This window comes from Dromiciops gliroides, chromosome 1 (genome assembly GCF_019393635.1).
Source record: "Dromiciops gliroides isolate mDroGli1 chromosome 1, mDroGli1.pri, whole genome shotgun sequence".
Taxonomy (NCBI): domain Eukaryota; kingdom Metazoa; phylum Chordata; class Mammalia; order Microbiotheria; family Microbiotheriidae; genus Dromiciops; species Dromiciops gliroides.
In genome coordinates this window covers 763,424,576-763,436,913 of record NC_057861.1, presented here as the reverse complement: position 1 = coordinate 763,436,913, position 12,338 = coordinate 763,424,576, and the positions used below count along the sequence as shown (strand labels likewise).

Below are 12,338 nucleotides of genomic sequence, written 5' to 3'. Positions count from 1 at the left end.
GGCCACACAGCTAAGGAAACCTCTGCTCTGGGGCTGAATCTACACACAAATGGGGAGTGGAGGCCTCCTCCAAGCCCCTAATCCATCCCCCTCGCTTACCTCCAGCATCTCACTCAAGCGCACGTCTGTTCTTTGCTGGAAAAACAAACAGCAGCGATGAGACCCTTGCCCCATGGCAGCTTAGAGTGGCTGTGCCCCAAGCCCCCAGACCCACCAGCGTTTTTATGGTCCTCAAGGACTTCAACAGGCCAACCAGCAGCTGGCGCTTCCTCTGGTTGGCCAGGAGACCCAGACTGGCCTGCGTGAAACCCTCCTTGGCGATATTCAGGTGCCTAAAAAGGAGAGAAGAGAGACGGTGGCTAAGCAAAGCCGGGACCGTCGCCACGGCCCATTCCCTGCAGGCTTGGTGACACGAGGATACAAGGCGGCTTCCTCAGCAGTCGGCACAACTCACAGGCCCAGGCGCCACAGACCGTGGCCAGCCTCCAGGGCACTGCCCAGAAGGGGCGGCGGGCCTCAGAGCCCAGAGGGCCAGAGAGGCAGCAGCGTGGAGGTCCTGGAGTCCCATGGACCATGAGCTGGGGAAGGGCAGCCCCGGGTTAGGCCATGGGGCTCTCTGCACGAGGAAGCGCCCTGGGGCAGCCCTAGGGATGGCCTGGGGTCTGCCCCCAGGCTCCTGTCAAGCCCTGCACTAGCCCTGCACAAGTGATCACCAGCCCACAAGGAGGGCAGCGTTAACCCTTGGGCTTCTCCTGAAGCTGCTCCCTAAGTGCTCCCCATCGGCCGCATACCTCCTTCCATTCGTGCAAATGACAGTGGCCAACTGAAGACCTGTCTGCAGTGAGGTCACTCTCTCGAGCTCCTGCAGGGAAGCACAAATGGGTCACCGCTCTTGCCTCCTGCTCCTCTCCAGCCAGCGGCTCTGACGGCCGAGAACTGTGGGAAACGTGCTGAGCAAACGTCCGAGACGGCAGCTCGCCCAGACGCCTGACGGCAGCCCACTCCTGTCCTGGGATTCACAGCCTAACGATGGAGGCCGGCAAGCGGAGACCCCACTATTCGAGGGGGGCAGGCAGCCGCAGCCACGTCCAATCTCAGACCCGCTATCACCTGTCTCCCAGCGGCTACCCTGAGGCCGACCTGACCGCCAAGCCCTACTGGCCACAGACATCTCCAGGCTTCCCCAGGCCAAAGAGGCCTTGCCTATGAAGCTGGGGGCCGAAATCTAGGGGCATGGCCTGGAAGTGGACTGGAGGCTGCTCCTCTGGTGTCCTGGGCCAGGAGACCCAGGCCCAGGTGTCTGTGGAGACAGAGCCTCTCAAGCTTGAAGAAAAAACAGCTGAGCACCTCTCAGACCAGCATGTAATCGGGGTCAGTGAGCTCCCCAGCCCCTGAGATGCAGGGAAGGGAGGCTGCCTGATCCCGCCCACACCTAAGGAGGCTCTCCCAGGCCCGCCCACCTGGACCCCGCCCCGGCCTGCCCTCCTACCTTGACATAAGCAGGCTGTTTCTCAAGGATCAGATCAGCGACTTTCTTAGAGACCTCCACAAGCAAAGGCAGGACCAGTGGACAGATGGACAGACAGACAGCGAGGGTTTACATCAAGGACAGCTCCATTTCTTTTGCAGTCACCCTCCCCATACCGCCACACTAACCTTATGAGCCAATCTGCCCACCTGGGCCCTCACACCCTAAGCACCCCCCCCAACTCTGTGCTGGTATGTAGAGCCCCCAGTCACCGTGCCAGGGCACGAACAAAAAAGATGGGTTTACTGTGCATACCCTTTACCCCGTAATAGCACTACTAGGGGGGCAGTTAGGTGGTACAGTGGATAAAGCACCAGCCCTGAATTCAGGAGGACCTGAGTTCAAATCCAGCCTCAGACACTTGACACTTGCTAGCTGTGTGACCCTGGGCAAGTCACTTAACCCCCACTGCCCTACCAAACAAAAAAAAAAAATTATAAAAAATTAAAAATAGCACTACTAGGTCTGTATCCCAAAGAAGTCATAAAAAAGAGAAAAGGACCCCCACACGTACAAAAACATGGATAGCAGCTCTCTTAGTGGTAGCAAAGAATTGGAAATCGAGGGGATGCCCATCAACTGGGGAGTGGTTAAACAAGTTGTGGTATATGAGGGTGATGGAATACTATTGTGCTGTAAGAAACGATGAGCAGGCAGATTTCAGAAAAACCTTGGAAAGACTTAAGTGGGCTAATGTTCAGCGAAGTGAGCAGAACCAGGAGAACACTGTGCACAGTAACAGAAACACTAGGTGATGATCAACTGTGACAGACTTAGCTCTTCTCAGCAGTGCAACAATCCAAGACAGTTCCAAAGAACTCATGATGGAAAATGTTCTCCACACCCAGAAAAAAGAACTGGGGATTCTGAATGCAGATTGAGCCAGACTGTTTCTACTTTTGTTTTTTTTTCTTTTTTGAGGTTTTTCCCTTTTCTAATTTTTCTTTCACAATATGACTAATGTAGAAATATGTTTAATGTGATTGTACATATATAATCTATATTATGGGGCAGCTAGGTGGCACAGTGGATAAAGCACTGGCCCTGGATTCAAGAGGACCTGAGTTCAAATCCCGTCTCAGACACTTGACACTTACTAGCTGTGTGACCCTGGGCAAGTCACTTAACCCTCATTGCCCCACAAATAAATAGATAGATAGATAGATAAATAAATAAATAATCTATATCAGATTGCTTTCTGTCTTGGGAAGTGGGGAGGGAAGGGAAGGAGGGAAGAAAAATTTGGAACTAAAAATCTTATGAAAACAAATGTTGAGGGGGCAGCTAGGTGGCACAGTGGATAAAGCACCAACCCTGGATTCAGGAGGACCTGAGTTCAAATCTGACCTCAAACACCGGACACTTACTGGCCCTGTCACTTAACCCTCATTGCACCATAAAAAAAAAAAAAGAAAGAAAAAAGAAAACAAATGTTGAAAACTATCTTTACGTGTAACTGAAAAGTAATAAAATACTTTTTTTTTTTTTGGTGAGGCAATTGGGGTTAAGTGACTTGCCCAGGGTCACACAGCTAGTAAGTGTCAAGGGTCTGAGGCTGGATTTGAACTCAGGTCCTTCTGAATCTAGCGCCGGTGCTCTATGCACTGCGCCACCTAGCTGCCCCAATAAAATAATTTTATGACAAAAAAAAGCTGGTCTAGTACCCAGCTGCCACCAAGGACCAGGGGAGCCCAGGGCCGAGGGGCAGACCTCCCTACTCCTTGCAGGCGCTACTGCCCCTGACCACAGGCAGAGGATTTGGGAGCCATTAAGATGAAGGATCTGCCAGACGAATCCTTTAGCTCCATGGGGAGCAATGAGTGAAGCGCCCAGAGGACCAGCTCTGCCACAACATCTCACCACATGCCCTGGGACTCAGTCTTCTCATAAATGAGAAGGGCTGCAGCTTAGCCCTCTCAAGGTACAGGCACAGAGCCCCGCAGGCCTTGGCCTGGCTCACACGGCTCACAGCCTGGACTACACTCTGGGCCCACGTGGGTCAATCACTGCAGGGCCCAAGCACGGCCAAGAAGGTTCCTGGGCACAGGAGGCCAGAAAGTGTGCCACACAACCTGGTGTGACCTGGTATGGCGACCCAGAAGAGGAAATCTCTCTGGCATCCAGCTGAAAGGCTCTTCTCTGAGTCTCCCCCCCACCCCGGGGCCAGAGGCGGGCCCAGCATGCCCCACAGCCAGCGCCAGCCATGGTGGCTCTCCCGCCACAAGTCCGCATTGACTCTTGGGTACTTACAGCGGCCTGCTGCTGCTTCAGCTTGTCTCTGTACGCCTCCAATTCTTGCAAATTGAGAACAGGAGGGAGCTTCTGTGGGCAAAACCACCAACAGGGACAAAGGGTTGGGGTTGGGAGCTCCGCAGTCAGCGGAGGTATGAATGGGGAGGCCCCAAGCACAGAGTCTGGCTTGGGCTCCCCCGCCCCCTGCTCAGCCCTCAGCCCTGGGTCTCTCCCCCACCATCAATCGGCCTTCTCTTGCGTCTGACTGCCCTTGCCACCATACTGAATCGCCTTCAAATGCATGTTCCTCTAGACCCCGAGGGGCTGCCCCCCAACCCCCAGTGCCCCAAGGCTGCCATGCCCCATGTTACCCCATGCGCTAGTATCATTCAACCTGGACTTAAAGCTAGGGAGGCCTGGATTCAAACCCCACTACAGATTACTGGCTCACTCGGTGACCTTGGGCAGCTTCCTCATCTTTAAATTGGGGGGTGGGGGGGGCCAAGAAGGCCCTTCTACTTCATTCTCAGGGTAACAGAGTTCAAGCTCAAAAGCTTCTCAGAGGATATTAAGTTCATCACCTTCATTTGACAAATCAGGAAGTGGAGGCCCAGGGAGGGGGACTGCCTGCAGGGTGGGAGGCGGGAGCCCGAGCATCCAGAGCTCTCTGTCTCTGAGAGTAACAGCTCTTTACCAATGCCCAGTGACCCACCCTGGCCCATTCCCATCAGCAGCTCTGTCCACTGACTCTCCCCTCCCTTACTCATATTAATCTCTCCCAACCTACTGGGTCCAGGGTCTCTCCCACCCTGGAAAATCTTCCCTAGACCTTGCCCCCTCCCGAAGCCATCATCAGCATAGCTCATATGTATAGAGCCAGGCCCCACAAACCAGGCCTGGCACCAAGACTTTGTAAATATCCTCTCATTTGATCCTCACAACAATCCTGGGAGGTCAGTGCTCTTACTATCCCCATCCTGATGATGCAGTGCAGGCAGTCGGAGGTTCAATGACTGGCCCAGGGTCACACAGCTAGGAAGTACCTGAGGCCACATTTGAACTCAGCTCTCCCTAACTCCAGCCCCAGGACTCTATGCTCTGTGATGCTCCTTAGCTGCCATCCCACCCATCTCTACTCACTCACAGCCAAACTCCTAAAAAGACTAGGAGAACAGTCAATGCCTCCCTTACCTCAAAGTCCACTCATACCTCCTCCCCTTGTGATTGAGCCTCCTGCCTCCTCCCTGACAGGGCCTTCTCCAAGGCTCAACATGCTCACCACGGAACTCATTCATTACCTTTCCCATAAACCCTCCACCCCCACCCACCCTATTACTGTCGAGGGCATCCCCATCCTCCAAGTGCCTCAGGCTCCCACTCTAGGAATCATCCTCACTCTCTACCCACCCCCAGCCCCATCTGATATAGTGCCTACTGACTTCACTTAAACAGCATCTCTAGTCCATTTCCCTATGCAGCATCTCTGGTCAATTCCTCTAGAACACCTCTGGCTGATTTCACCTATACAACATCTCTGGTCAATTTCTCTAGAGCATCTCTAGTCAATTTCCCCTATGTGGCATCTCTGGCTGATTTCCCCTATGCAGCATGTCTGATAAATTCCTCTAGAACACCTCTGGCTGATTTCACCTATATAACATCTCTGGTCAATTTCTCCAGAGCATCTCTAGTCAATTTCCCCTATGTGGCATCTCTGGTCAATTCCTCTAGAACACCTCTGGCTGATTTCACCCATATAACATCTCTGGTCAATTTCTCTAGAGCATCTCTAGTCAATTTCCCCTATGTGGCATCTCTGGTCAATTCCTCTAGAACACCTCTGGCTGATTTCACCCATATAACATCTCTGGTCAATTTCTCTAGAGCATCTCTAGTCAATTTCCCCTATGTGGCATCTCTGGTCAATTCCTCTAGAACACCTCTGGCTGATTTCACCCATATAACATCTCTGGTCACCGTCCCCTCTAAAGCATCTCTGGTCAATTTCACCTCTGCAGCATCTCCCCAATACTCCTCCTTCTCTCCTCTGACCTTACCCCCTACCCTAGTACAGGCCTTCAGCACCTCACACCTAGACTACTGGAGTAGCCTGGGGACCAAGGGGGTGGGGGTGGGCGATCTGCCTGCCTCAGGTTTCTCCCCACTACAGTTCATGCTCCATTCAGGCACCAAAATGATTTTCCTAAAATGTAGGTCTAATCATGTCACTCCCCTCTATTCAACAAATTGCCGTGGCTTCCTATCAAATTCAAAATGCTCGGTTTGGCATTCAAAGCCCTTTATTACCTAGCCCCTCCTCCCTTTCCAATACCAGTTTAGGCAAAGCTATACTACTATACTGGCCCTGCTCCCAAAGTGGTACTATAACCCTCCCTATCACCAGTGCCCACTGCAGGCCAGGCCCAGGGGCCTGGAGCCCCTCTTGCCCCAAAGCCCCACCTTATGGTCAACAGCTGCTGCTGTTCCCGTGGGCAGGTGAGCTCCCAGGGCCTCCAAAATGCCATGGCAAACATGCTTTGTCCTAGAAACGTGGCGAGCAGGCACCATGAGGGCAAAACAGCTTATACAAGGACACCCTCTGCCAACACAGGAGTTTGGGGGAACCCGTGGGGGCCTGGGAGTAGGGGCATCCCCCCAGGTGCCAACCATCCCTCCAAACCTCCCACATCACAAAGCAGGAGCATGAAGGCAGCTGAATGAGGGGGATACAAGCCCTTGAGCTCCTCCAGCTATACGTGGTCCAGCACCTGAAGCCACCTGGCGGCCTCTGCCCTTGCCATCCCTGCAGAAGCCACTGCCCTTACCTCCATCTCATACTTCACGATATCAAATGAGTCAGTTGAGAAGTACACATCCTCGATGCTGTTGATGATCTCTTGTTGTGCTTGGGGGTCGATGGGCTGTTCCCTAAGCTCCCGCAATTCCTCCTTTAAAAAACCACAAGGCTAGGTTGACCAAGAGCTGACTAACCAAGGAGCCGGGCCAGAGGCCAAGCCTTGCTCCCCACCCTACAAGAGACACCAAGAGTCTTCTGGGCCCCTGGGCTGGTCAAGGAGGCCGAGCTGACCCCTGAGGCCCTAGAGCTCATGAATGCCAAGTGGCTACAGCCACCCCTGGAGGCTGGCCCCACGCATCCCTGCCCTCCTACAACTCCAATGCCCACTCACTGAACTCTGGATGCATCCACTTCCCAGGAGGGCAGCCACCAACCTGACAAGCCACATCACCATGAGAAACCCTCTGTAAGCCCCTGCATGAGCAACACTAACGCAGCCCTCATTCCCTCTGCCCCTGGGTTTCTTTTCTATCTGTCCTTCGTACACTTATTAAGCACCTGCTGTTTCCCCCCAACATAAGGGAAGCTCCTACAGGGCAGGGCCTATTTCATCCTCGTCTCTGTCTCACCCCTGGCACAGTCACTGCCCCCTCCAATGCCTCATGAGGCCCCTGACCCAGCAGAGGGGGAGCCCTGGGGCAGAGGCTCCCTGGGGACCTGCTCCCCCACAATTCTGCTACGGCCACCAGCAAAAACCCTGGGGAAGCCAACTTCACAGATGTTGTTCCTAAATCATCTCTAATTAAAACACACAAAATGAAGTAGCCATCCTTGTTACTGCCTGGCAGGCAGACGTTGGGCTCCACTCTGCTACGCTCTTGGCGCCCTCTAGCGGGCATCCAGCCAAAGAGCAGGTCCTCTCCAATCCAGGCCCTGGAAGGGACATGGGTGGGCAGGCACTGCCAACAGGCACCAGGAGAACCTGGACGGCCACAGCGAAGGAAAACGAAAATGCTGCCTGTGCACAAGTGGCCCTGAGCTCCAAGAGCTTCCAGTCTAAGAGGAAGCTCCCCCAAACCCTCTGCACCACGGCGGGGGTACTGTGCCAAGTACAGTGGGGGCTTTCCTGGTCCCCGGGGGGAGGCCAGCAGCCCACTCCCCTCTCACTGGTCTAGAGAAGCCCTTCAGGTGAGGAGGCCAGGCCCCTTCTGCCACTGTCCCCTGAGAAGGGGTCCCAGAGGGCCACTCGGACCAAGAGCCAGTCAGGATTTTTCTTGTTCCCTGAGTCCTAGGTCAAATAAGGTGAGACTGGGACAAATCGAGGTGAGGATGAAGAGCAGGATCCCAGAGGACAGAGGAGGCCAAGGCAGCTCCCCTCTCTCCTGGGACTCCTCTGCTCCCGTGGGGCAATTCAGCAATCATGGAAAAAGCACCTATGTATGGGCTAAGCCTGAAGCTATAACAAAACCAAACCTGTGCCTGCCCTCAAAAAGCTTCCATTCTAGGATGGCTTCTCTCTGGAATGTCATCCCATCCATCAGCCATGCCTCCTCCTCCCAGGCAGTCTGGTCTGCGTCCAGGCCAGGGACTTCCACTCGCCCTCTCCCCCCTTGCCTCCATGACTTCCTCTCCTGGCCTCCCTTCAGAGGCCCCGGGGTCCTGAGCCTCACCCAGTGCCCCTCCCCCTCACTGCCCTCCCTCCCACTTTCGTGGGCCATCTGAACCCCTAGAACGTAGTAGGCGCCTTGTAAATGCCCTCTCCCCCTCTCTCCAAACACTCTCTCCACCACTCAGCCTCTCCCGGCTGGGACCCGGTCCCGTCCACAAAATTCCCATCCAGGACCCCCAGGGGACCGCATGGCTTGATTTCCTACAACAGACATTTCTTAAGCTCCTACTGTGCACTGACCCTGGGAACAGAGCAGGTTTCGACCCCGTCTGTCACCTGACTGTGTGTGTGTGTGTGTGTGTGTGTGTGTGTGTGTGTGTGTGTGTGTGTGTGTGTGTGTGTGTGCAGGAGCGCGCCTACCTATCCCCCTAAACCAGCCTCAGCCACAGCCCAGCTGGGGACCACAGGCACAGCTCTTCCTGCTGCCTGCTTCAGTTTCCTCGCCTGTAAAATGGGGACATTAACAGCGCACAGTAGGTGCACAGAAAGGTTCAAGGGCCCGCAGGAGGCGGCCCCAGGGCCAGAGTGCCGCACCCCCCCACACCGGCTTCCCCCCGACCCCAGCCTCCCCTCCCCTCCCTACCTTGTTGGGCATCCGGAGGTTCTCGATGGGGTTCAGGTCACCGAGGCTGTCCTGAGGGCTCTTGAGGCCCTGGAACGAAAAGGAAGAGGGTCAAGGGGCACCACTCGGGGGCAGGAGAAGTCCCGGGTCTGTATCTCTAGTAGACCCCCGGGAAGGGAAGATCAGCACTGATTAGGCGCCGACTACATGCCAGGCCCTCCCTACGCATCCTCAGAGCTGCTCTGGGAGGTCCCCAGTTTTACGAGCGGGGAAACTGAGGCAGGAGGAGGCTGCGAGTCGCCAACGATCCCCGAACAATCAGAGCGTGATGCTCTGAGAAAGACCCGTGGCCTGAGTGGACCAGGAGCCAGGGCAGGGCCGGGGCTCCCCAGACCTCCGTGCCTGGCCCCAGGCCGCCCCTCCCTCCCCGCCCCCAACTCACCTGGCGGGCCATGAGCGACTTGATCTTCTGCATGGTGGAGGCGGGGCGGGGCGGGGCGGGGCGGGGTTGGGGGGCAGGTAGGAGGCTCAGCGGCCCCGAGGCCGGGGAAATAGGGGGAGGGATACCTCGGGGGTCCTCGGATCAGGCCCCGCGCCCGCCTCTGCCAGAGCCGCTCCAGGAAGCCATGGTGGATGCTCACGTGACCCGCAGCGGAGGCGCGAGGCATACTGGGAAGTGTAGTTCTTGTCCCGGAACGTGGGAAGCGAGCCGGAACTACAACTCCCGAGTTCGAACTACAACTCCCGACAGGCACCGCGCAAAGGGCGAGGTCGGCCAGGGGAGGGAGGAGCCGGAGGCGAGGCGGGGCTTTGCGGCTCCGCAGGGAGGAGAAGGCCCAGCAAGAAGAAGGCGGGGCCAAGGGACCAACGAGCCTGGAGAGTGGCGAGAATTGGGCTGGGGGCGGAGCATAAACACAGGAGAGCTCGGAGAGTGGAGAGGAAAAGACGAAAGGCGGGACCGAAGCAAAGGAGAGAATCCGGAGGGAGACAGGGCGTGGCTAAGAAGAGGGGGACCGTCTGTAGGCGGGGCCTAGAAGATGGGCGGGGCCTGTATTGGCCGAGACCTGAGGGGTGGGCTGGATGTCTGGGGGCACCCCTCCCCCAGAAGCCACCTCGGCTTCAGAGCCGGCGGGGGCGGGGGAAACCCTAGAGTTAAACTTGACCTCTCACACAACTAGGGGATGGCGGGGCCGGGGAGGGGGGGGGGCCCCCGCTGCGCCCACTGGAGCCTGGCGGCTCTGCCAGGAAGCAGCAAGTTGTGGCTCCCGAAGCAGCAGCAGCCGGGGAGCAGGCAGAGACCCCGGGATCCAGTCCTACCTGGGGATGCAGAGCACGGGAACTCGGCACCGAGTGCCATGCCCTAGGCGCCGCAGGGGACTGGCAGCCTGGCAGCCCATGGCCACTGGGATCCATCTGACCACATCCCTACACAGATCAGAAACGACACCAGTGCGGCCAAGTGACTTTCCCAAGGTCACCTAGTGGCAAGGGCCGGCAGGGACTCGAACCCACATCTTGGGTTCCAAGCCCAAAGCTCTCTGCTACTTGCACACCAACCACTCAGGGCTGGTGGCACTGTCCTCATTTTTATTCTTGTCATTTGGAGACGGAAGGACAATTCCACATTTCACACTGACACCCAGAATTCATGAGCACATCTCTGGTTTCCTGGTGAGCATCTGAGAGGACCCTGCCCCACCTACACACTCCACCTGAGAAGATGCAGCCCCCTACCCACACATACCTCTTTGACTCAAGAGGGTCTCCCATTATGAATGCAGATTGGATTATGAATGCAAATTGAACCAGACTGTTTCTACTTTGGGACTGTTTTTTTTTTTCCTTTTTTTTATGATGATAGCAATTTTATTCAGCTTAAGTTTTTCTTCTTTAACCCCTCTATATTGTCTGTCAGTCCTTTCATAATACAAATGCTTTAGAAGGTTACTAATTAAAGACAAAAGCAGATTAGCAAAATTATGAACAAAACGAGCATATCTGAAATTTAAAGGGCTTTCTAAGGTTGAGTCAGAAGCACAGCCAGGCCAGGGAAGGGCTGAGCCTGAAGCTGCAAATGCCTTTTTCCTTCTTTTTTGAGGTTTTTCCTTTGTGTTCTGATTCTTCTTTCACAAGATAAGTAATGTAGAAATGTGTTTAATGTGATTGTACATACACAACCTATATCAGACTGCTTTCCATCTTGGAGAGGAGGGTGGGAGAAAAATTTGGAACTAAAAATCCTATGAAAATAAATGTTGAGGGGCAGCTAGGTGGCGCAGTGGATAAAGCACCTGCCCTGGATTCAGGAGGACCTGAGTTCAAATCCAACTTCAGACACTTAAAACTTACTAGCTGTGTGACCCTGGGCAAGTCACTTAACCCTCATTGCACCGTTTAAAAAACAAAACAAAAAACCCAAATGTTGAAAACTCCTTATATGTAACTGGAAAATAATAAAGTACTTAAAAAAAAAAAAGAGGGTCTTCCCCACACACAAAAGGACCCATTTTCCCACATACATCTCTAAAAGGATTTCACCCCCCTTGTTTGCCCCATCTATCTGAGAAGATCCAACCCCTTACTCACATACCCCCACTCACATACATTCCATCTACCTAGGCAGGAAGGCAGAGAGGAGTCCCTTCTGATTTGCACAGGCACCTTTCCTACAGACAAGAGTTCAGAAACACCGCAGGTCACTCAGCCGTCTTCATACTCTTGACCTTGGCCGAAGGGGCCTTAGTGTTTCCAGACTTAAAGAAAGGTGAGGCTAATTGTCCACGTTGAGGATCCAAGCTTATAAACCAGCAGCCCCGCTTTCTGTCCCAGGGATCTGAGCAGTGGACATTCCAACCCACGAGGCCTTAGCAGCAGTGTCCGATGGTCCCCTTTAGAGGACGCGGGCATCTGCTATCTCCCAGTTACCTTTTGGAGTCTGAAGCCCATGGCGATGGCTATACTGCAGAGGTCAGTTTTGGGCCCTGTCAGCCATTACCTAATGGGGCTGGAACTTACCCCACACAAAAAGCATACTTGGCAAATTTCCGAGTTCCTCCCCTCACAGCAGAGCAGGAATCCACCCCACTTCCCCCAGCACCATCCAGTCTCCCCAGAGACCACCAAAGACAATTGAGCAATAAACATTTATTAGGCACTTTCTGTGTGCCAAACACTGTACTAAGCTCTGGGAGAACAGTCAGTCTCTGCAGCCAAGGACGTTACTGTCTGATGAGAAGTCTCACCCACCTATAGACACACTCCTCCCCACAGACTCCTTACTCCAGCCTCCACACCAGTGCCTCTGGCCCCCTCCTTGTCTCCTGGCTGGGGTCCAGGCACCCTGTGGAGGAAGGATTCAGGCCAGATCCGAAGGGAGAGTCAAGGAGGATCTCAGCCATCCAGGGCAGACTCATCCCCTCCTCAGAATCCATGGCGCTGCCTCAACAAACACACTCAGAACACCAGGTTAGTATCTACTGTGAGCTTTTGTTTGTGGTGGGCATTGGGGTCTTAGGAGCTGGGCGGGGCCTGAGAGGAAGAAACTGAGGCC

At 54.7% G+C, this 12,338-nt stretch overlaps 1 protein-coding gene across 2 annotated transcripts in view; it reads right to left on the bottom strand.

The window, feature by feature from the left end:
* VPS50 (VPS50 subunit of EARP/GARPII complex) overlaps window positions 1-9,434 on the bottom strand; it is a 60,152-nt gene extending 50,718 nt beyond the window's left edge. The window contains exons 1-8 of one of the 2 annotated variants that reach the window (XM_043977959.1): window positions 9,231-9,434; window positions 8,810-8,878; window positions 6,586-6,708; window positions 3,779-3,850; window positions 1,490-1,543; window positions 792-862; window positions 215-332; window positions 100-135 (exon numbers count right to left, since the gene is read on the bottom strand). In XM_043977959.1, coding sequence (XP_043833894.1) covers window positions 100-135; window positions 215-332; window positions 792-862; window positions 1,490-1,543; window positions 3,779-3,850; window positions 6,586-6,708; window positions 8,810-8,878; window positions 9,231-9,263 — 576 coding nt within the window. In that variant the 5' untranslated portion in view covers window positions 9,264-9,434. The remainder of the gene's footprint in view (window positions 1-99; window positions 136-214; window positions 333-791; window positions 863-1,489; window positions 1,544-3,778; window positions 3,851-6,585; window positions 6,709-8,809; window positions 8,879-9,230) is intronic. The other variant, XM_043977960.1, reaches the window with a different exon arrangement.
* Window positions 9,435-12,338: the final 2,904 nt, after the last annotated feature.